This window comes from Nicotiana tomentosiformis, chromosome 11, assembly GCF_000390325.3.
Source record: "Nicotiana tomentosiformis chromosome 11, ASM39032v3, whole genome shotgun sequence".
In the NCBI taxonomy this organism is placed as follows: Eukaryota; Viridiplantae; Streptophyta; class Magnoliopsida; order Solanales; family Solanaceae; genus Nicotiana; species Nicotiana tomentosiformis.
The window spans coordinates 108,013,901-108,037,677 of record NC_090822.1 but is presented as its reverse complement, the minus strand read 5'-3'; the positions used below and the strand labels follow the sequence as shown (position 1 = coordinate 108,037,677).

At 31.3% G+C, this 23,777-nt stretch overlaps 2 protein-coding genes across 17 annotated transcripts; one reads left to right on the top strand and one right to left on the bottom strand.

Annotated features, from left to right (window-relative positions):
• The first annotated feature begins 5,913 nt into the window (after positions 1 to 5,913).
• LOC108945506 (uncharacterized) lies at positions 5,914 to 19,298 on the top strand. Of its 16 annotated transcripts, none has more exons than XM_018771523.3 (5): positions 5,914 to 6,179; positions 6,651 to 6,704; positions 7,250 to 7,298; positions 16,804 to 16,881; positions 18,817 to 19,298. In XM_018771523.3, exons 1-5 carry the CDS (start codon positions 6,082 to 6,084, stop codon positions 18,916 to 18,918), a joined length of 381 nt encoding a protein of 126 aa, XP_018627039.2. In that variant the 5' UTR covers positions 5,914 to 6,081; the 3' UTR covers positions 18,919 to 19,298. The 16 variants fall into 16 exon arrangements, 5 of the variants coding, with proteins under 5 accessions (XP_018627039.2, XP_033512579.1, XP_018627038.2 ...); XM_033656688.2 differs by having other exon boundaries at positions 6,645 to 6,704; XM_018771522.3 differs by having other exon boundaries at positions 5,939 to 6,538.
• Positions 15,900 to 22,687, bottom strand: LOC104098370 (probable CoA ligase CCL7). Its single transcript, XM_009605088.4, has 6 exons — positions 21,552 to 22,687; positions 20,753 to 20,942; positions 20,279 to 20,424; positions 17,693 to 17,760; positions 17,455 to 17,557; positions 15,900 to 16,146 (listed from the first exon to the last, which is right to left on the bottom strand). Exons 1-6 carry the CDS (start codon positions 22,545 to 22,547, stop codon positions 16,033 to 16,035), a joined length of 1,617 nt encoding a protein of 538 aa, XP_009603383.1. The 5' UTR covers positions 22,548 to 22,687; the 3' UTR covers positions 15,900 to 16,032.
• Between the last annotated feature and the right edge of the window lie 1,090 nt (positions 22,688 to 23,777).

Below are 23,777 nucleotides of genomic sequence, written 5' to 3'. Positions count from 1 at the left end.
TAAATCAGAAGTTTTACTGAAGCAAAAGTAGCTACAGTAAATCAGAAATTCGCTGATACAAAAGTAACCCCAGTAAATCAGAAGTTTACTAATACAAAAGTTTATGCCATAGTAAACTAGAAGCTTACTAAGAGATATCACATGCCATGATAAACTTGAAGTTTTCATTTGCCATTTTTAAATGAGCTATTTAAGAATTCAGATGAGCATATACTGAAGAACTAAAAGATTCTTCAAGAATTATTTTGTGTTGCTTGTTCTCATAATAAATTGATTATACCAGCTAAAGTTGGGACTAAAACCCCTGAATTATGAAATATATAAAAGGTGAATATGGGCACATTCACCTATCATGTGAACCACTTATAGATGCATATATGAGATGGTTACATGTGTGTTTATTGTCAACCTGCAGTTTAGCATTTGAAATTACTTTTCTCAATTAAGAGCATAATTTTCAGATTATGAAATCAAGATAGTTCATCTTGATGATGTTGGTTTATGTCCAAGCAAGTTTAGCATTAAATACCTCCTATTAATGGCTAAACTATTGCTTATAAGAACAAAGTTTTATGTGTTGGTCTAAGATGTTCTAAATTGCATACAACAACACTTGTATGCATCAGACCAACAATATATGATAAGTTCTCCCCTCACAATTGGTTTAAGATCAGAAATCAAATATTTTTACTATCTAATAACTTTTGATGTGTGGTATATGATTAATTTCTCTACCATAATGCACAAAAATATATTTCACAAAGAAGATTAGGGATATATGTTAGTTTTTCTAATATTTGAGGGATGAAATAAACAGCTGGAAAATATGATATATGAATCAAATTATTATTAATATGATCCTCACTTAAAAGATAATTCAAGTCAAATGCCAGAAGCATTCGCTGATCCAAAATTAAATATCATATTTCAGCTGTAAATGCTCCTATTAAAATTAAAGTCCTCGAAGGATAAAGTTTACTGCACACATGAAGCGTAGTAAACCGATCGGTTCCAAAGGTAACAATCCTTGAAAATTGATAGGAGCAAATGATCAAGATGATCATAATGAGGAGGAAATGAGCTCTAGAAGAGCCCACAACATAACATTTCATGAAACTACAGATGAAGTTCAGGTACTTGAAAATAAAAAAAGTGATGAGATCTCAACAAGTTATGTCGCTTAGGAACCGATACAAAATGATTGTCGACGATATATTTAATCCAATATAGTGCAAGATATTATAAAAGATTGTGAGGATCGGACCTGTAGTCTAGACACTTGAAGATGTCGTGCCATTTAAATGCAAGCTTATATGACTCATTTGATTAAATCTATATGAAGATTCCTGAAGGATTTAAAATGCTTGAAGCATATAATTCAAAGTCTCGAGAAATGTACTCGATCAAATTACAAAGATCTTTGTACGGTTTAAATCAATCTGGGCACATGTCATATAATCGCCTCAGTGAATATCTGCTGAAAGAAGGTTACATAAATGATGTTATTTATCCATGTATTTTTATAAAGAAAATGTCATCAGAATTTGTTATACTTGTTGTATATGCTGATGACATAAATCTTGTTGGAACTCGAGAAGAGATCCAAAAGGAAATTAAATATCTTAAGAAAGAATTTGAGATGAAAGATCTTGGAAAAATAAAAATTTGTCTTGGTCTGCAAATTAAATATTTAGCAGACAAGATCTTTATCCATCAATCTGCCTATACAGAAAGGGTCTTTAAACACTTTTACATGGACAAAGTGCACCCATTAAATACACCAATGGGTGTTCGATCACTTGAAGTGAATAAGGATCTATTGCGACCTCCAGAAGAGGGTGAGGAACTCCTTGGTCTTGAATACTCTATCTCAGTACAATTAGTGTACTTATGTATCTTGCTAATGCTAACAAAGGTGGTACAGATCGTATTGGTTATGCAGATGCAGTTTATTTATCCAATCCCCATAAAGCTCGATCTCAAGTCGGGTATGTGTTTATATGTGGAGGTAATGTCATATCATGGCGCTCCACAAAGTAATATATTTTTGCCACTTCTTCAAATCATGCTGATATAATAGCTATTCATGAAGCAAGTAGGGAATGCGTATGGTTGAGATCAGTAATTTATTTTATTCAAGAAAAATGTGGGTTGGAATATGATAAAAAAAAAACCACAATATTATACGAAGACAATGCTGCATGTATAGCCAATTAAAGGGAGGATTCATAAAAGGAGATAGACCCAACCCATATTTTACCAAAGTTATTCTTCACACATGATCTTGAGAAAAATAGTAATATTGTTGTGCAACAAATCCGTTCAAGTGACAATCTATCAGATTTATTCACTAAATCTTTACCAACTTCAACTTTTGAGAAGATAATATACAAGATTAGAATGCAGAGACTCAATATTTGAAATAAAGTTTTCATCAAGGGAAGTATAATACGCGGTGTACTCTTTTTCCCACAGGGTTTTCCTTATAAGGTTTTTAATGAGGTAGCTAGCAATACGTATTACTAGATATGTGTACTTTTTTCCTTCACTAGAATTTTTTCCACGGGGTTTTCCCTAGTAAGGTCTTAATGGGGCACAATATCTTTTAATGAACATCCAAGGGAGAGTGTTATAAATATATTATATTATGGATGTCCATTTAGTACTCCATTGTAAATAAACTTCCTGAAGAAGTTTATCCATATTGAACTCCGTCGTAAATATGTTTATATATTTAGTACTCTATTGGAAATAAGCATCCTGAAGAAACTTATCATTTCGGCACTCAGTTGTGGATAAATATTACTCTTGCAGAAGATTAACTATAACTGGTACAATAACAACTTATAAGAAGCTTACACAACAACTTGCAGTAGCAGCTTGCAAGCAGCTTACACAGCAGCTTGCAATAGCAGCTTACACAGCAGCTTACACAACAGCTTGCAGTAGCAGCTTACACAACAACTTCCTTTATTCTATAAATAGGAGAGATTTCACTTCATTATGTACATGAGTTTGAAGTTGAATAATATATCAATATCTCTCTATACTTGTCTTCGGTTTATTTACTTTACAGTTTTTATTTTATAACATAAACGATTTAATTGTATTAGTAAAATATTTTATACTGTTTGGTGAGCATTAACATTCACTCAACAATATGTACCGGTCTTACTTTCTACTCTCTCTCTCTCAAAAAAAAAAAAAAAAAACTCTACAAACATAAGCGGATTTAAAATATAAATTTGATGAGTTTTGAGATGAATTTAAAATTAAATATTATATATTCGAATTTAAATTCTAGCACACCTTATTTGACTTATTGGGTTTTAAATCTATTATTTTAATAAACTTTTAATTATATATAGAGACCCGAGCTATAACTTCTAGTTTATTGAATCCTTAACTAAAGCACTATATTCGGCTATGAATAATTTCAATATTTTATGTTATGAGCAATAAACTCATTGTATTTTGAATTTGCAGTTTAGTTTTATGTTTGTTAAAATTTTAATAATCTTTTATTATATATTATATTAAGTGTAAAAAATGGAGTATTAAATTTAGTTGAGCTGTACATTCCATCCGCCTATGTGTAAAACAGTAGTACAAGTCTTCCTTTTACTTTTTTCCGGTGCGGTGCAGAGGTACTTCTAAAATAATCATTGAATCCATAGTTATTGAGTTTATAATTAATTTTTTTTATATATTTAATAAAATTTTTGATAAAAATATAAAATCTAAATAAAAACTACTGAATTAATCTGAAATTATATTTACTTCTCTAGCTCTTTAGTCTGTTTGGCCAAGTTTCTCTAAGCTGAAAAGTATTTATTTTTTAAAGTTGAAGTGTTTGGCTAAACTTTTAGAAGAAAAAAAGTGCTTTTGAGGAGAAACATAAACCGTTTTGGAGAAGCAGAAAAAATTAGTAATTTCTTTTCGAAAACACTTTTGAGAAAAATATATTTAAAAATATTTTTTAAAATTTTAATCAAATATTTATTGCTGCTTAAAAGTACTTTTCAAATTAATTAGTCAAATATAAATTATTTTCTACCGATAATTTTTAAAAAATACTTATAAAAAAATATTTCTAAAAATAAACTAATTTTTGCTATTCTATTTGTATACTACTATTCCATTGAAATGGGGCGTCCAAAAGAAAAAACGAAAAGCAGAAACAGAAAAGGACAGAAGTAATAAACCACGTGGTTGGGCAGTCATTTCTCCACGTGGCGAGATGTGGTTAGCGGAAGCATAAAATCCCACGTGGAGGACATGGTACCTATCACATGGCTATGCTTATGTACTTTGTTGGACCATGTAAAAAAGCTCTGATAAAAAAGTTCCTTAAGCTTAGGTCCTTCCGTCCTTGATAAAGGAATAGGGACAAACAGTACTTTCCTTTTCAAATATCAAACAAATGCCCCTGTAAATACATGTTTACCCATAAATTTTGTCTATATTTTGTCAAAGTTTCAAATCTCAAATCCTAAATTTTAAAATCAGCTCAATAGCTGGTTTTGGATCAAAATATCACTATTACATTTTTTAAAAATTATCTTAAATTTTTATATTTTATAAAAGAGCCCACAATTTATTATTTTATAACAATATTATTTCGTCTTCTCGGTCACTTAATAGTGTATCATGTAATTCATTATAAAAATGATAATTTAGTATCAAATTTATTTATGTTCAGGACTATGATTTACGATAATATAATGAATGTTATTGATAATAGTACTGTTGGGTATTTGTGATAATTTTTAGAACTTGTGGGTATAAGTCATGTTTCATATTTTTCCAAACCAAACTTCACCCAAAACAGATGTCCAAACACATTTTCATCTTCAAATCAAACTTCACCAAAATCAAATTTTTCAGAATAAATTTAAAAATCTATGGTCAAACGCTACCTTAAATTATACTATACAATTGACAATAATATAATTTTTTGGAACTATCAATGTAATTTTTAACTTATAGCACAATTATCATTTTATCAAAAATTATGTACATATTTTTAGAACGACAGTGCAAATAACTTAAACTCTAATAAAAAGGATCGTTTGGTACAAGAGATACGGATAATAATTATGGGGTAAAATTTAAGATTGTATTTATTTTATTATATAATTATAGATATTAATTATTTCCAGAATAAATTTTACACTAAAATAAGATTAATTATTTCATACAAAAAGCGTGATATAATTGTTTATCCTATCATTGTACCAAACTACCGGTTGTTTGTCCTTGCCCCACATCACATAATGTCTTTCTCCACTGTATCTTTCACACACTCCACTCTTGACCTAATTCCCTACATTGGACAGCCTTTTATCATGTTGACACTTGACACCTTTGGTCATGAATAATATTGCAAAAACTGATTTAGCTATTAGTAATATTTATAAATATCGAACTTTAATATTTAAATATTGGTGAGAGATTAAAAATACTTGAGTATTTCAAACGAAATAGTAATAATTTCATTTAGAAGTTCTTAACATTTGTTTCAAGTAAAATCTATATACTTCATATAGCAAATTCTAAATATATTTTTTAATTAACTTCAGCTTCAAATACCTTTTTTAGCTTCAACCGCTTGTACAAATGTGCTTACAAGGTTTATCTCGACTTTAAAACCATCAAAGTTTAGAATTGTACAGTGTATGATATCTTGTTGTTTCTTAATTAGTATTGGTGCACGTACGTATGAAATGTACTGCATAGGAGCAAAAATACAACACTAATAAGAAGCACATTTTAAAACCCTTGATATTGAATGAACCAACTTATAAAATTGATAAAAATAAAGGAATACACATACACTTAGTGTAGAATATTTATTTTCATCTTATAATACTAGTAAATGTTTACTCCTCAGATATTTTTTAAAAGTACTACTGTGTACACATTCTATTTAACAAGACAACTGTCAATGAACTGTGAAAAAGACGGAAAATCAGACCAAGCTTTTGTATATAAGAAATGCAAAGCTACCACACCAGGAAGATACTAAGAAGAGATCTAAATTCCTTCAATTTGCTGTTTAGGAATGACGAGTAACAAGTGATGAAAACACCAGAGTGTTTCCTTTATCTGCATTTACACCTGCACCTCCTACATCACTCTCCACTTTTTCACCATTTTTTCCTTGGTTTTTTAATCAGGTAAAAGTTCTTAGCGCAATAGATTCAATTTTCACTATTCACTTTTCCATCGATTTTCACTATCTACCTTCCCCTTTCCGGAGGCGGAGGTATGCATTCAGGTGAACTCAATAGCGGTAATACCTTGTATATGTATTACAAATCTACTAAATATTCATAAATTATTTATTGTATATTTAATTGAGGTCGATGCAAGAATTCATAAACTTTAAATTCTGGATTCCCATTTGTCATTTCACCTTGTCTCATGTAATGGAAAAGAAAATAATAAACAAAAAAAAAGAGAGGAAAAAGAGGCTTCATTATGATAAAGACATGAAAGTACAATGGATTCAAAGGAGGTGCAGGTTCAAGTGCAGGTGAATGACATTTTGGAAATCCTGAGACTATTGATGCTCTTAATTATATATATTTAAGCCTTCTAATTAAAGAAGAGTAATCTTCAGAGTATGATGGGTTGTTTAGTTTCAGGCACAGCAGCCAAAGATTGGAATTTAATGGTAGCTCATTGGAGATAAAGCAAAGGTAAGGAATTCCTTATTCTTGAATAAAATAACCTACGCATATTATTTGTAAATTTCATCAAGATCTATGTAGTAAGTGTAGTAAACAGGTCTAGGATATACATTTTTTTTTTTTTTTTTTTTGAAGATTTTTGCAGATTCAGACTAAAAGTCTTTTAGGGCTTTAGAATACGTCTAAACCCTAACCTCCTTTTAGCCTTTATTCGTGAACGCATATTTTTCACAAAAATTTGTGACATGATGAAAATGATCTATAAATTAATTGTATCTTCAAGTCTAATTCGATCTATTAGCAATAGACTGTTTGTTTCCATTTTGTTCTTGAGGTATATCTACTTGTTTCTACCAAAAAAAAGTAAAACAAAAACAAAATTATATTTGCTAGCTCTAAATTCAGCCACACCAACAATTTTATCTTTTGGATTGATTTACCTTTAGTTTTCCCTTCTCATTCTTCATATATATTTTAACGCTGCTTCATTAGCATTACGATATTATGAGTGATATATAAAATAACTTTATTTAATCTAACTGTAATTAGTGAAGGGGTCTATCCACCAAAGATGGCAGCAAGAAAGACGGGAACACAAATGAGGTAATTTATGTTTTCTTTTCACCATCAAAATAAATTAAAATGAAATTCTGAGTTTGATGGAGATTTTCTTATTTATATAATATATCCTGGTTAAAATATTTTGGTGGTAACTAACGAATGACACAGTTTAATCATTAAAGTTTAAAGATGAGACGAATTAATTAGTCGTTCTTTTACTCTTTCTTGAAGTACAATGGTTATAAGTCTGAATGCCAGCCATAGTGAAGATTCATAATATAAAGTCAATTTCATAATATAAAGTCAATTCCAATTAGCTTGGGATTGACTAATTGTTATTGAACTGTATTTGTAAAATAATTCTGGAGAAGATAAAATAACATATAAATAGAAATGTAAACAAAACAGAATTTAATCCGAGCCCACTGAATTCACAGTGTTTCCTTAAGGAATTTAATCCCCTCATAGTAACCCAGGTTGTGGATTATTTCCTCCCAGGATAGAACGAATTACACATTGGTGTAGCGATACTTCAAACACCAGTGTTTCAGCGAACACAAAGATCGGTAGCAAATCACACTTACTGGTGCTTTGTTTGTAGTTAAAACAATGTAGAAGAAAGGAGGAGAAGTCAGAAATTTGTATGAAAAATCTAAGAGAATGGACTGGTATTTATAGTCAATGTTGAGCTCAAACTTAAGAGGTGCAACTCTTCAAATCTGAAGAGGTGCCAACTGTTTCTTCAAATCTGAAGAGGTGCAAACTGTTCTTCAAATCTGAAGAGGTGCAAACTGTTCTTCAAATCCGAAGAGGTGCAAACTGTTTTGTAAATGTCTTTTACAAAAAGCGAAGGGCATATACTATTACGTTTGGATTTAATATTAATATTTCGTTTACAAAAAATTGGATATTTAATAACAACTCTGTTAATATTTACTATTAACAAATAAATTTGGTTTAAAAAATTAATCAATCAATTGACCAAAGCCGAAGCCGTAGCCGAGCGAGCGACGACGATGACGACGAGAGGCTTGCCTTCTTCTTAACTCTTTAAGAGCTAGAAGAAGTGCAATTGTATATATATACCCATCAAAATCTTTTCCTCTTCTAATATGGGACAATATCCCTTTGTCAATGAGGGAAATTCAAATATTTTCAATTTCCCTCCATTTCCCATTCACCCTCTTTTAAGTTACATTTAAGCTTAAAATCCCAATAATTTTAAGCTACATTTAAGCTTAAAAACCCAACACTAATTGTTGGGAAAACTACAATAATTACTATTAGTGAATCCTTTTTTCACAGAATAGTGGCATTTCCTTGTCAACTCCCAAAATTTACTAGCGTATGTACGTTCAAAGGTGAATTAGAATTTTGAGTTTATAAGTTCTAAATTCTACAAAAGGCAGGTTTATGAGTTCGATAATTATATTATTTATACATGTTTGATAAATTTCTTAACAGAAATACAAAGTTTTGTATTGAGTTACACCGAACTCGTAATTATATATGTTTTCCCCTATAATTTGTTCTACACCCGCTTATAATGAACTGAATTTCAAAATCTTTCATAATTTTATGATATGATTTACCACAAGAATATATAAGGAATTGCTGATAAGTAACTCAACTTCGTTTTTGTCATAATCCGAAGACCACCATCCTCATGTCAATGCACTAACTTCTTGAGCATTATGTTTAATTAAGTATTATGTATGAACAACTCTCCTTGTGAAGTCTTGAATAGTAATATCAAATACGTACAGTGTGAGCTCATAAACCTAACTAACTATTGCTAGATAAATGATAAATTGTGTATATATTGTAGACAGTGCAGCATGATTGTCTTTCTAGTTTTATACTATAGAATAATTCAGGTAACTTGGTATTATTTATCCCATCTTTACTAGTTTTTTTTTAAAATTCCGTATTAGTTAATACATGTATTGACTTATACCATAACTTAATTTTGTAGAGCTTTATCTATAGTTTAAGATAGGAATAACAATATCATGATTAGTTATATATGGATAAAATATTTGAAATGCCCATTATTTTTCTTCTTTATCACTTCAAAATATAAACCACGATCTGAAAAGACAATTGTTATTGATTTATGACTTTGTTGTACTAATTTTTAAGACAATAATCCAAATATTTAACAAGAAATAATTTCTGCATTACAATCCCAGTATTATTAATTCCTGCAAACCAAATGACCCCTCAGTGTAGTTTAACTAGCAGGATATTAGTCTAATTTCTAGGTTGTTAATCCAAGTTATCTATAATTATTATTAGATGAAATGATAGTAGAAATACTGTCAGTTGTACAGAAGCCTAAACTCTCATTCTTAGTTAAGTAAGATTTTCTGTTGAGTTGTCATTCTTCAAATTAAACTCTAATCTTTGAGAAATGAGACCTCTTCACACACACACAAGGACTTTGATAAAAGCTGCTAAAAGGCAGAGTGAGACCTACCTAAACTGACAAAGCGAAGACCCCAATGTAAGTTTTAGATGATCTGTACGTAATTTCTCTGTGTCACTGTGTGTGTATATTATTTCGCATCTCTTCTTCACACTGACAAACAATATGGAGTACTTGGATTTGTGATGAACCTGACAATCATTGGATGCTTTTTTATTCCTTTTCTTTTATTGTGGATAACTGGTAAATCCATCATTTCTTTGCACATTATTGCGTCATAACTTATAAATAATGCTCATATTGCTAGTGAATGCCATGACTCAAGGCCCATAATTAGTGTTTAAGATTGAAGACTCCTTTATTTTCTAAAATCTTATAATATAGTTGCAATTATGGAACATAAAGTTATAGTTTTCTGAAAACACTTTAACCTGCTTTTTATCAACTCAACTATGCTTCGCTTAATTCCTATATATGATGTGTTCAATTGGCATGTTAGTATTATCCTTCTCTATTCCACTGCAATTTGAGTCTTATTGACTTCCATCCATCGATGAAATATCAACAAATTTAAAAAAGTATTTAACATCTATGGTTTCTTTATTCAATCTTTTGACACCCCCCCCCCCCCTTGTGGTATCAGGGTTAATAATCCTCTTAAACTATGTTCTTTTATTAGCATGAGAAAATAAAATGTTTACGCCAACACCTTTTTCTATCAGCAGATTTTTTTTAATTTATCTTCCGATGACTAATACCTGCTTTGGGCCCGATTTATCTAAAATCGCGTCGGAAAAGTTCTACTTTCTATCTGCAGATATGGTCCTATTTATTCTATTTATTTAAGTAATTTTGGGTTTTTTCGGGCAAGTTATACATTTGGCCGCTTGGCCAAAATAATTACATCTGTGAGTCGCATATACAAAAAACATGTATAAAATAAATACATTACATATTAATATATAAAAAATATATATTTTGTCGGCTATTATTTTTTGGAGCAGTTATACTATGTAACTTTCCCTCTTCCCCTTGGCAATATTGAATTCAATTTGCAACATATTATCTTCAGTAGTATGGTTGAGTCTCGGGTATCCCGTGAAACTGCTTTAAAGTATAAAGTCTCTGTCATTCCTTCGTTCGGAAATATTCTGTTTTCTAGTCAATAACAGTTAAAATCAAACTTTCCACCGAAGTATATTTCGAGCTTTAACTGCAAGAGAGTGTTCGTAATTTCGTATAGAAGAGTATTGGATTGATTTCTGTTCCTCATTTTTTGTTTTTAGCTCCGAATTATGCTCTCCGATAGTTGTTTATTAAAAGAGTTAATTAAGAGCTTTCAGCTATTGATAACATGCCTTATATAAAAGCCATAACATTTCTGATCGTTAGAGATACTTTTGTCTTCCCTTTAGTTCATACTGAAATAAGAAGCTAAATCAAATTGATGGTATGCACGCTCTCAAGTTTATAGATTTGTGAGGGTAAAATAGGACTTCATTATTGTGACTAGTTATGTAGAAGTGTAAATAAAAGAACTTTTTATAAGATTTGAAATATTGTGTGAAGGTAACTCTGTCAGAAACAAACTTGCGCAATATTTATTAGCATCATTATTGCAAAACAATATCTCTCGACTAAGCGAGAAAGTATCGTATTATTGCTAAGAACGTTGGTCATAGTTCCACATTAAAAGAAGTTAATAAACGAAATTATATTTTTTTTAATTGTGAAGCTTAGTGCTAAAAACATCGAGGACTATTGGTACTTGGATAAGAGATTGACATTTTAACAACAAATTAAAGTCCGAATTATTTAGTAGTACCAAATAAGGTTGTTATATAACATATTAGGTCCCGAAATGACACTATTGCCTCAACTTATAATGTGAAGTAGGGATGTACAAATCGAACCGAAAAATCGCACTAAATCGAAAAGTCAAATCAAATCGATTAAAAAACTCGACTAGGTTTGATTTGATTTGATTTGGTATTGAGTAAAAAAAAATTGAATCAAACCGACATATAAATATATAATTTATATATATATTTTTAAGATTTTTCATAGAATTTTGTTTTAAAAAATGTCTAGAAATATTTAAGATTCTCTTATGGGATGTAATATTTAGTAAAATATGAAGTGCTTTATCTTTATTAGCTTTAAATAATGGGTTGTATGATCACTTTCTTATCAAGTGTTAGTGAAATGTGTCAATCTCTTTGTTCTTCCATATTCATATGTCAAGATCTATTACATTCTTATATCTTTTTCGAATTTGAAGTGGTATTTTGATAAAATCAATATAGGTATCATATTGATTTTATGTTTAATTATTAAATTCAGCTAACCTTGAAAGTGTACATCAACAAAAAATTATATATTGTCAGACAACTAAAATAATAACTATCATATATTACTAAGAAAATTCTCCCATAAGAATATGTTAATAGATCATACGTTTGTCAAATTTTTTAAATTTTTACTAAATATATATTTACTTATAAAAAATTTAACAAAGTAAGATTGAAATAATATTTATGCAATAAAAAACCCGGTAAAATCGAATCAATCCAAACCGATATAGTTGGTTTGATTTGGTTGTGATAAAAATCGAACCAACTCGGTCTATGTACACCCCTAATGCGAAAGATGACATCCAACAGACAAAATTGGAGAGAAAATAACACTGCATGGCCGCCTAAAAAATTTAATAGCCCAAAATTTTGCACTTTACCCGAAATGTCACTAGAATAAATTTAATATCAAATCATAGCCATTAGCACAACTATTGCTCACTTAACTAAAATCTCTCATATCTCTATATCCGGACAACATCACATACTCCTAAAAACTTTATTATTTATTATACATGTTTTCCAACCTAACTTTATCTTTTTCATCCCATTTCTCAAGAATAATTTTTTATCTTCTAGAAATTACTCACATCTTTTTTAGTCTTCTTCTCCTTCATTTTCTTTCTTTGTCTATTTCTCTCTTCTTTATTCATTCTCCTTTTTCTATTTCCCACTTCATATCTAGATTTCTTTCTTTTTATTTTGCATTTTATATGGAAAAGATTCTTTTGAGTATATAGAAAAGTTGCCAAAAATTCAATTTAAATTTCAAAAGAATTTCTTCGATTAATACTACGGTAATGATATTAGAGTGGCAGTAGAAGAGGTGAATTTTTGACAACTTTTCTATAGATTTGTGAGGGTAAAATAGGACTTCATTTGCCGTATTATTGCTAAGAACGTTGGTCATAGATCCACATTAAAAGAAGTTAATAAACGAAATTATATTTTTTTAATTGTGAAGCTTAGTGCTAAAAACATCGAGGACTATTGGTACTTGGATAAGAGATTGACATTTTAACAACAAATTAAAGTCCGAATTATTTAGTAGTACCAAATAAGGTTGTTATATAACGTATTAGGTCCTGAAATGACACTATTGCCTCAACTTATAATGCGAAGTAGGGATGTACAAACCGAACCGGAAAATCGCACCAAACCGAAAAGTCAAACCAAATTGATTAAAAAACCCGACTAGGTTTGGTATTGAGTAAAAAAAATAAACTAAACCGACATATAAATATATGATTTTTATATATACTTTTAAGATTTTTCATAGAATTTTGTTTAAAAAAATATCTAGAAATATTTAAGATTCTCTTATGGGATGTAATATTTAGTAAAATATGAAGTGCTCTATCTTTATTAGCTTTAAATAATGGGTTGTATGATCACTTGTGTTAGTGAAATGTGTCAATCTCTTTGTTCTTCTATATACATATGTCAAGATCTATCACATTCTTATATCTTTTTCGAATTTGAAGTGGTATTTAAAAAAAATCAATATAGGTATCATATTGATTTTATGTTTAATTATTAAATTCAGTTAACCTTGAAAGTGTACATCAACGAAAAATTATATATTGTTAGACGACTAAAAAAATAACTATGATATATTACTAAGAAAATTCTCCCATAAGAATATGCTAATAGATCATATGTTTGTTAATTTTTTAAATTTTTACTAAATATATATTTACTTATTAAAAATTTAACAAAGTAAGATTGAAATAATATTTATACAACAAAAAATCCGAAAAACCTGGCAAAACCGAACCAATCCAAACCGATATAGTTGGTTTGATTTGATTGTAATAAAAACCAAACCAACCCGGTGCATGTACACCCCTAATGCGAAGGATGACATCCAAAGGACAAAATTGGAGAGAAAATAACACTGCATGGCCGCCTAAAAAATTTAATAGCCCAAAATTTTGTACTTTACACGAAATGTCTAGTGGAATAAATTTAATATCAAATCATAGCCATTAGCACAACTATTACCGTCGGAACTAAAATCTCTCATATCTCCATATCCGGACAACATCTCATACTCCTAAAATTTTTATTATTTATTATACACGTTTTCCAACCTAACTTTATCTCTTTCATCCCATTTTTTCAAGAATAATTTTTTATCTTCTAGAACCAAAAATTACTCACATCTTTTTTTTTTGTCTTCTTCTCCTCCATTTTCTTTCTTTGTCTATTTCTCTCTCTTCTTTATTCATTCTTCTTTTTCTATTTCTCACTTCAGATCTAGATTTCTTTCTTTTTATTTTGTATTTTATATGGAAAAGCTTCTTTTGAGTAGATAAAAAAGTTACCAAAAATTCAATTTAAATCTTAAAAGAATTTCTTCAATTAATACTACGGTAATAATATTAGAGTGGCAATAGAAGAGGTGAAATTTTGTAGTCAAGCTCTGTATATTTCTGTTGGTGTTTTATTGGGGAAATTCAATTTTGTGAGGAAATGAGATTTTATGGTATTTCTTCTTCTTCTTCTTCTTCTTCTTCTTTTTCTTCTTCTTCTTGTTATTATTATTATTATTATTATTATTATTATTATTATTATTATTATTATTATTATTATTATTATTATTATTATTATTATTATTATTATTATTATTATTATAATTATTGTAATTTTGTATATATATATATATATATATATATATAATGCTATGTATAAAAGTTGTATATACATTGTATCCTAGGTTTGGCAATGCACTTTGTGTATATTGAGTGTATTCTGAACGTGTTTGTATATCCAAAGCGTATATTGAGCTTTTTATACATGAATATATAGTGTATATATATTACACAATAAGAATATATCATGTATGTAAACTATATAATATTTATATATACTATACACAAATTATATACATAATTTATACACGATTGATGCATATTGTGCAATTATAATTTTGTATAAAAATTTATATAAACCGTTATATATGTATAGAAGATGTATATTTATAGTTAAACAGTATATAAAAGTTTTATATTATATTTCCCGAGTTTGACAATGTATTCTTAGTGTATTCCGAGCTGTTGTGTATTTTAAGTGTATAAAAAAATATATTGTTCAACGATGTATAAAAAGCGTATAGTACGTGTACGACCTATACATCACCTTGTTGTTGTTCTTCTTCTTATATCATGGGTATTTTTGCTTATGTAATATTATATTTTTCAAAATTGGATCACTAAAAATTTAAAATTCTTTGTAAAAGTTACAAAGGGGATTATAATTCATGTATAATAGAAACAAGTTTGGTGGTTGTGGAGAAGACAATTGGGTTTGATGAAATTTTGGGGGTTTTTAGAGGGATTTCACTAGATATGAAGGATTTTGGGTGTGATTTGACGAGATTTCAAAATTTTTAATTACTAACATTAATTTTAAAAGAATGTTAGGCTAGAGGTTGGGCTAGCAGCTATTATGGTTGCATTGAGGAGCCAGAGTCTCTCGTTGGTTTTCTAGGTTTCACTTGCTAGCCCTTATAATTGTATTTGGACTATGAATTGTATACCTTATTTTGTGGCTACCAGTTGTCATTAGTTTTCACCGAGTGACTACAAATAAATTTCTCTCAAAATTGGATAAATAGTCGATGCAATTATTCCGGACCATACTCCATAATATCGTATTATAATATTAAACTCCATTTTGGAACAACAAACCAAAAACCACATTTGATTCATTGAAAATATTTTTTCTTCTGAAAGTCAGACTATTTCCGAAAATATAAAACAAATCAAATGTATGTTGTTACCAAAACTAACACAAAATTGACTTGGAAATGGTCCATAGAACATGTAAAAACAAAAACAAAAACAAAAACAAAAGAAATAAGCAGTTCCAACAGTGAACCTTTTATTATACATGTTACTTCTAATTTCACATCATCTTACAATTCTGCTACAATTCGAAAATACAGTAGATGGAAGTGCATTTAACATCTCATGAATAAACTGTGCAGATCTTATAGTTTTGATCGAACCTTCTCAATTAGTTCTCTTCTTAGGATTTTCCCAGAGGCTGACTTGGGGACACTGTTTACGAATGTCACCTTCCGCAATCTTTTGAAAGGTGCAACCTGCAAGACACATGGAAATTACATGTAAATGTTCGATTGTATTTGGTACAACAGAAGTCATTTTAAAAAAAAAAAAATGATTGATAATGATTTCCACCTTTGAACCTACTACAGCATGTGAAGTGACAATTAGTAGTATTATTTAGTAAATCGCACATCCCGAAGATGGTCCCTGCTACACTGCTTAAACCACTCCCAATAATCAATCCAAGAGCAGATCTCTAAATGGTTAGGACAAGATGCGGGAAGCGAGAGCTAGATGGTTTGGATATGTGAAAAGGAGGAGCGCAGATGCCCTGGTGAGGAGGTGCGAGAAGTTGCCCCTGGTGGGCTTAAGGAGAGGCAGAGGTAGGTCGAAGAAGTATTCGGGAGATGTGATTAGGCAAGATATGGCGCTGACCCTTGATAGGAAGATGTGGAGGTCGAGAATTAAGGTAGAAGGCTAGTAGGTAGTTGTGACTTGTGAGTGTTTCTTTTACATACCAATAGTATTAGTGTTAGTCTAGTGCGCTACTATTGTTAGATTTATAGTTTTACGTGTTGTCCCCTCTGCTTCGTTTTCTTGTTATCTTCTTGTTGTTAATGCTTGTGCTACTACTTTATTTTCATCTTGCCTTGAGCCGAGGGTCTATCGAAAACAACCTCTCTACTTTTCAGGTAGGAATAAGGTCTGCATACACACCCCACTTGTGGAGTTGCGGGAATATGCTGGAATTGTTGTTGTTGATTTTCCAGGTAAGCTACTAATTGCTTTTTTATGCTTCTGACACCCTCCATTACATGAACACTAAAGGGTCGTTTGGTATGAGGTATAAGAAGGTATAGTGCTGGTATAAAAATTTAATACCACCTTAATACTTTGTTTGGTTAGCAAACTTGGTATAAATTAAACCGGAATTAAAATTAGTACCGGAATAACTTATACCTTGTAGAGGGTGGGGTAATTAGTGCCGGGATAACTTATACCTTCTTAGAAATTATGTAATTGTCATTTTTAATACAACATACCAAACAGTGGATAAAAAACAATACCAGAATAACTAATCTCATCATAACTTATCCCGGCATAAGCCGTATTCAAACCAAACGACCCCTAAGTGTGTCAAACTGGATAATTCAAATAGTGATGGTGCACTTATATGACCCAAGTGACATCAATATCAATAATTTAGTCTTCTCTAACTTATCAAAGCCCCCGCTGATTAGGTATGCTTTCTATTAGCTAATAAAGAGATATCATCTAAGCCTGCCGTGGAGGTGCAGGCATCATACGAATATCTAAGAGATGTCACTGTTTCGCGATCATACCTGATCTGCAATGAACTTCTGAACATCTTCTTCAGTCAGAGAGCTATTAGGCGAGCGAACAACATATGCAATTGGAACCTCACCAGCCTCAGCATCAGGAAACCTATAAGAAAACTCTTAACTTCATATATTCTTGGATCATCTTTTCAAATAACAGGAAAGTATCACATGACATTTTTGTGGATAGCACATGATGTTCGAATAAGTTAGCTTCAAAATTTACTAGAGCAAGACTTACGGTATGACAACAGCATCTAGTATTTCAGGATGAGAAACAAGTAGACCTTCAAGCTCTGCTGGTGCAACCTGATAAAGATATAAACTTGAATTATCGCCCTTGATTAATTGATATGAAAACCAATATGCATCTGGAAAACACTAAATAATCCATCCATAACATGAAGCTCCATCTGTCTAACTGTTCAAAACTCTTAATTTGCTTATAGAAATGAAAACAGACACTTAACAATAGCTTCTGGATAAGGTTATTTCCAGTAAGTTACGGGGAATCTAAGGTAAATCCTTTACCTATCCTATCAACTTGCATATATATATATATGCGCACGCACACACATCAGAAACCTGCAATTGGAAAAAGAGAAGGGGTAGCTGCTGCCAATAACAAGGATTATCTCATTCCCACATTGTAACCCTTAAAAAAAAGCATGTGCGAAGATTCTTGTATTTTGCTTATATTGTTCTCTTGAAGTTTCATTTTAATAAGACTGAAAAGGTAGTGAAGATGGATAATTAACACACATGATGACTCCAGTAGGCCAATGATGGACCTTGAAACCAAAGAATCCAGCATCTCAAACACCCCTCTTCTGCTTTTGGAAGATATAGAGGGTAAGGTTAATTTACTTTGTTTATGAGCTCATATAGAGGAACTTAAAGGGGTCGTTTGGTAGGAGGTATTAGAAAAAATAATGCAAGCATTAGCTCTATGCATTACTAATACCTTGTTTGGTACATGTTTTCAACATGTGTATAACTAATACCATACTTGGCATTGTCCTATGCACAAGTAATGCATAGAAAACCATGGCATTAGTAATACCAAGTCTATTAATGCATGCATTAGCATGGTTAAAGACAAAATTGTCCTTAAAGTCCCTTAAAGCTAGAGAATATGGAGGGCATTTTTGTAAACAACTATTTTTCTTAAAAATTATGCAATGCATTATAATTTTAATACACCACACCAAACAGTAGATAAGAAATAATATCTGCATAACTAATGCTTGCATTACTAACCCATGCATTACTAATCCATGCATTACTAATACACCTTATTCCGCACTATTCTTATACACCCTACCAAACGATCCCAAAGTGGTTTAGCTTTACTGCATAATTCAGGGTAAAAAGGCAAACTTTGATGAAAGAAAACATTCTTGGCATCCCGCAAACCTGAAGGTGGAAGTAGAGATCTATCGTCTTACGCATTGCCAAGACCACTAAGAACTCCTAAGGGTACTGCAAATGGAATTTTTATCTTAAGGGGTGAGAGGCAAGATTTACAGGAGAAGAAAAGATGAGAGCAGTAAGAAGTATCAAAAACAGGCATCCCGTATTATGCGATGCAACACTTAGCTCTTTCAACTTTTTTGCTACACCCAGAAGGCTATACTTGGAGTTCAAAGGGAGCGACTGTAAACAATTAACTTTTCGACTATATACGGGTCAAGGTAGAGTTTATCCATTTAAGTGCGGAGCAAGTTGATGATGTTTATAGATTGCTTCTTCTTTGCGTATGTAATGGAGTCTATCTCCAGGCTCCAGAGCTATTTTAAATGTAATGAGTATCGACAATCTTCAATTTGACTAGAGAATTAGGTATATATTCCTTTTACTTCTTTTAAAGGAGATGAAAGAGAGGAGAAGAGTTCACAAGAATAAAAAGGATTAGTAAACAAAAGAACCTGCCATTATATACAGCTTGTAGATATATAGACCTTCAAGTTGGATTTCCACCAACACATGGTATAAAGCCTGTTTAAGGGTATCGAACATACTGGAGGAATCCCGATAGTTGAAAAGATCATGCTGTGGCCAGTTGTGAGAAATTAATAAAGATGATCCTCTTTGGAAATCAAACCAAAATGTTTTTCAAGAACTTCTCCTCAAACAAAAACCAATTTGGTTAAAAAAGATACTCCCTCTTTTCAATTTAGATGACACACTTTCCTTATAATTCTGTTCCAAAAAGAATGACACATTTCTACTATTGGAAATAATTCAACTTTAAACTCTTTATTTTATCCATTTTACCCTTAATTAGAAAATTTTTATAACCACACAAATGCCATGGCCCCACAAAGCTTTTACCCCTTAATCTTTTAAGACCACAAGTTTAAAAAAAAAAAAAATTTCCTTAAACTTCGTGCCTAGTCAAACTAACTCATCTAAATTGAAACGAAGGGAGTACTGGTTTCCTGATATCAGACCAAAACGTTCTAAAGCTTGTTCACAAAAACTAATCCAACATGCATCTTTTCCGCTAATTTATTACCAAAAATTAAACCAAAGCAAAATCCAAAGACTACAAACAAACCAAGAGTTCCTCATGTGAAAACTTAAGTTCAAGAGAACGAAAGCAGTTCACATAGTAAATAAACAGACATAATTTAATAAATCAGAAAGACACAGTGTTTTTTCTCCCTTCAGCATGTCAGATTTTGGCCAAGAAACTAATGCTATATTCACCAATTCAGGGCAAGACAGCATGTACAAATATAGATACAGCAAGTCCAGCTAAGTCTTTGCTACTTTTATGTTTAAAACCTGGAGGAAAATTTGCCATCACTAAAAAAGAGGGTACCTGAAAACCTTTGTACTTGATCAGCTCTTTGATCCTATCAACGACATAGAGCATTCCTTCCTCATCAAAGTATCCAAGATCTCCCGTATGAACCCAACCCTGATTATCTATAGTGAGCTTTGTGGCCTGTGGATTATTGAAATAGCCTGAAAATAACAAGACTCCATAAAGAATACGACATAAAACGCAATGCCTGCCCATCGCAAAATGAGAACCAATATTCCTCACAGTTAACATAATCGAGTAAACTGTCATATGAAAACAATTCATTTTCAGAATAACAATTATTGCCTTGTCCAAAAGAAACATAGTAGCTCAAAAACACAGTTCGGCAGATCTACATGGAACAAGGTACAAAGTGCAATTTCCGTTGTACCGGTTTTACCTTTTATGATAGCAAAAGAATAGAATTCTATTCCAGGATACATGAACTTCTTACAAACATAACTACACCAAATTTAGCAAAGATTGTACCTTGCATCATGTTGGGACCACGCACCCATATTTCTCCTAATTGTCCAGGAGGAAGAGGCTTCAGTTTATCAACACTAACTATTTGAGCTTCGACTCCAGGAACCAAGGTCCCTGCTGATCCAGTGTGTCTCGGTCCAACATATGGACTCTCCACTGCCACAATCCCACATGTTTCTGTCATGCCATATCCCTGAAATTATAGCACTATGTACTATTAGAACCCACATGATTACTCCTAAGGTACTTACCAAATCTCATGACCGTTCATGTAAAGCTATTCATATTGCCCATATGGGCTGTCTGGTTGTTCATTTATTTCTCGCGCCACTATTTTCGTGTTAACAGAACATTGTAAACAGAAGCATCAAAGGTCACTAAAGTTTTGATTTTTTTTGACAAACATAATAAGAGAAAAGTTGTTTTGATGTTTTGAAGGAAAATACCTAGACAAGGAGAAGTACTATTACTGAAAGGTTAAAACAACAACGACTACAATTAACACACGATCAGTTTCAAACTAGTTGGGGTCAGCTATGCAATAGTCTATATCTATTCTCATCCATTTTGATATGTTCCATTCCAACAAAAAGGGCAGCCAGTTCCACTAAGTTCCCACTTGGCAAAGGGTCTGAAAAAGATTAGATCACATTGGGTCTATTGTATACAGCGTTACTTGCATTTCTGCAAGAGACTGTTCTTATGGATTGAACCCTGGTCACATGGAGACAACTTTGCCATTGCGCCAAGACTCCTTATCATTCCAATATTCGGGGTAGAAATAATGCAGCAAACAAATTACCTGAAAAACAACAGCCTGAGGAAAGTTCTTAGCGCAGTCCTCCATCAAGTCCTTCCCTAAAGGTGCAGCCCCGGACCCAATATTCCTCAACGACGTTAAATTATACTTCTTCACCACAGGATTCTTAGCCAACGCTAAAACAACCGGAGGCACAATCCATAAATGCGTAACCCTATACTTATCAACAGTCTTCAAAATCATTTCCAAATCAAACCTAGCCATAGACACAATAGCACTACCCCTTTGCAATTGTGCATACATAATAACAGCTAGACCAAACACATGAAACATAGGCAACACACACAAAAACACATTATGCATTTCACCCTTCAAATCTTGATCAGCAGTTACCATTAAAGATGCAGCAATGAAATTCCTATGACTTAAAACTACTCCTTTACTAATCCCTGTTGTACCTGAAGAGTACAACAATGCAGCAGTATCACTCTGTTTTATCCCACTATTATCCAAATTCACATACCCTGCTTTATCAACTAACTCAGTAAACGTTACGCCACTAAAATTAGAATTTTTCTTGTGACCCAAAAGCAAAATAGGTAAATTAAAGCCACTAATTTTATCAAGCAACTCGGGGACACTAATAATAAGCTTTGGTTTACAATCTTTAATTTGCTTAGAAAGTTCAGAAATAGTGTACATAGGATTCACAGTTGTAGCAATGGCACCTAAAGCAATAACACCAAAGAAACAAAGAGGGAATTGAATAGAGTTAGGTGCAAAAATAAGAACAACATCATTTTTCTTGATACCAAATTGGTGAATTAGGCCATGGGAAATTTTGGAAACAATTGTTTTGAATTGAGAAAAAGTCAAAGTTTGACCAGAATCAGCATCAAAAAGTGCTGGTTTTTCAGGGAAAGATGAAATATTTCTGAAGAGAAAAGAGACCATAGAAAGATTTTGGTCTTTTGGAAGAAACAGAGGAGGTCTAAGTGATCTGTATATTCCATCACGCCCATAACCAGATTTTTCCATTGAATTGAACACTGTTTTTTCTTGATTTTTATGTAATGCTTTTTCTGAAATTTCAGTGGGAAATGAATTGGTATTTGGGATTCTTGAATTGAGGAGAAAAGATAGGAAGATGACAAGGAAATATATAACGTGTTATGAAGATTAGATAGACTAAAGACAGTTTGTTGAGTGCCGAGTCCACCATAATTATTTAGAGAAAGTCAAATATTTTTGTCCTTTTCAAACTAATTTGGCTACTAACTACTAAAAATTTATAATATGAAATTAATTTACTATAGTAGGTATAGTATTTGGCAACTGACTACTTAAAATTTATACTATGAAATACAAAGTTCCTGTTATGTTTATGATTGGGAAATATTCAAATTCGTCTCTGCATTATTTGCAATAATTTAATTTTGCTCTTTGTTATATTTTTGGTAGATTTATATCCTTGCAGATAGTAAATTTTGTATTTATTCTTGTTATTAAGGGAGCTCCGGCATGAAACGAGTAGGCCGATGAGGTCTAAATTTTTCGAGAAAAATGTTATCTATTAATTTTTACTGTGATTTTAAAATTATTCTCGAATTTGAGCTTCATTAGAGACGAAGTAAAAAATGAGACTTTTCTTAATGACGAGTTAATGTTAAACCAAAAATTGAATGAAAAATCTACCCAAAGTATAAAGGCAAATTTGACCCTATAGTTTGAATGTGTTTTGATCTATTACAATATTGATATTTTCCGAATAAACAATTTTAGGCCATAAAACAAAAAATATGAACACGAATATAATCACATGGGAATTTCCGAATTAATTGGAAATTATCTGGTGAATTTCATCGTTTTTGCGTAAATAAAACTCTTCACATTATTAATAATGTCATTTTCTTAGAAGCATATTGTAATTTGCAATGTTGGAGGAAAATGTGAATTTTGTTTTCGGTATACAACTCTTTGGTCGTGTATCTTGTTTACGTTTAATGAGACGGAGACCAACCACAAAATAGGCCACGCTTCTTTGTTTTAGTCCACATAATATCTAATTACAAGAATAATTATTCAACGTAAAACAAACTAAATAAGTACGTAAACAACAAGTATTTAAACATAAATATTTATCACTTAATTATATCAAATAATATACCTATTTTTTATTTATTACTTTTACTTTACTACTTATTAGAAGGGGAATAAGCAGGCACCAGGTCAACAGGCCTGCTCGGCACCTCAAGGGTCTTTAGGTAA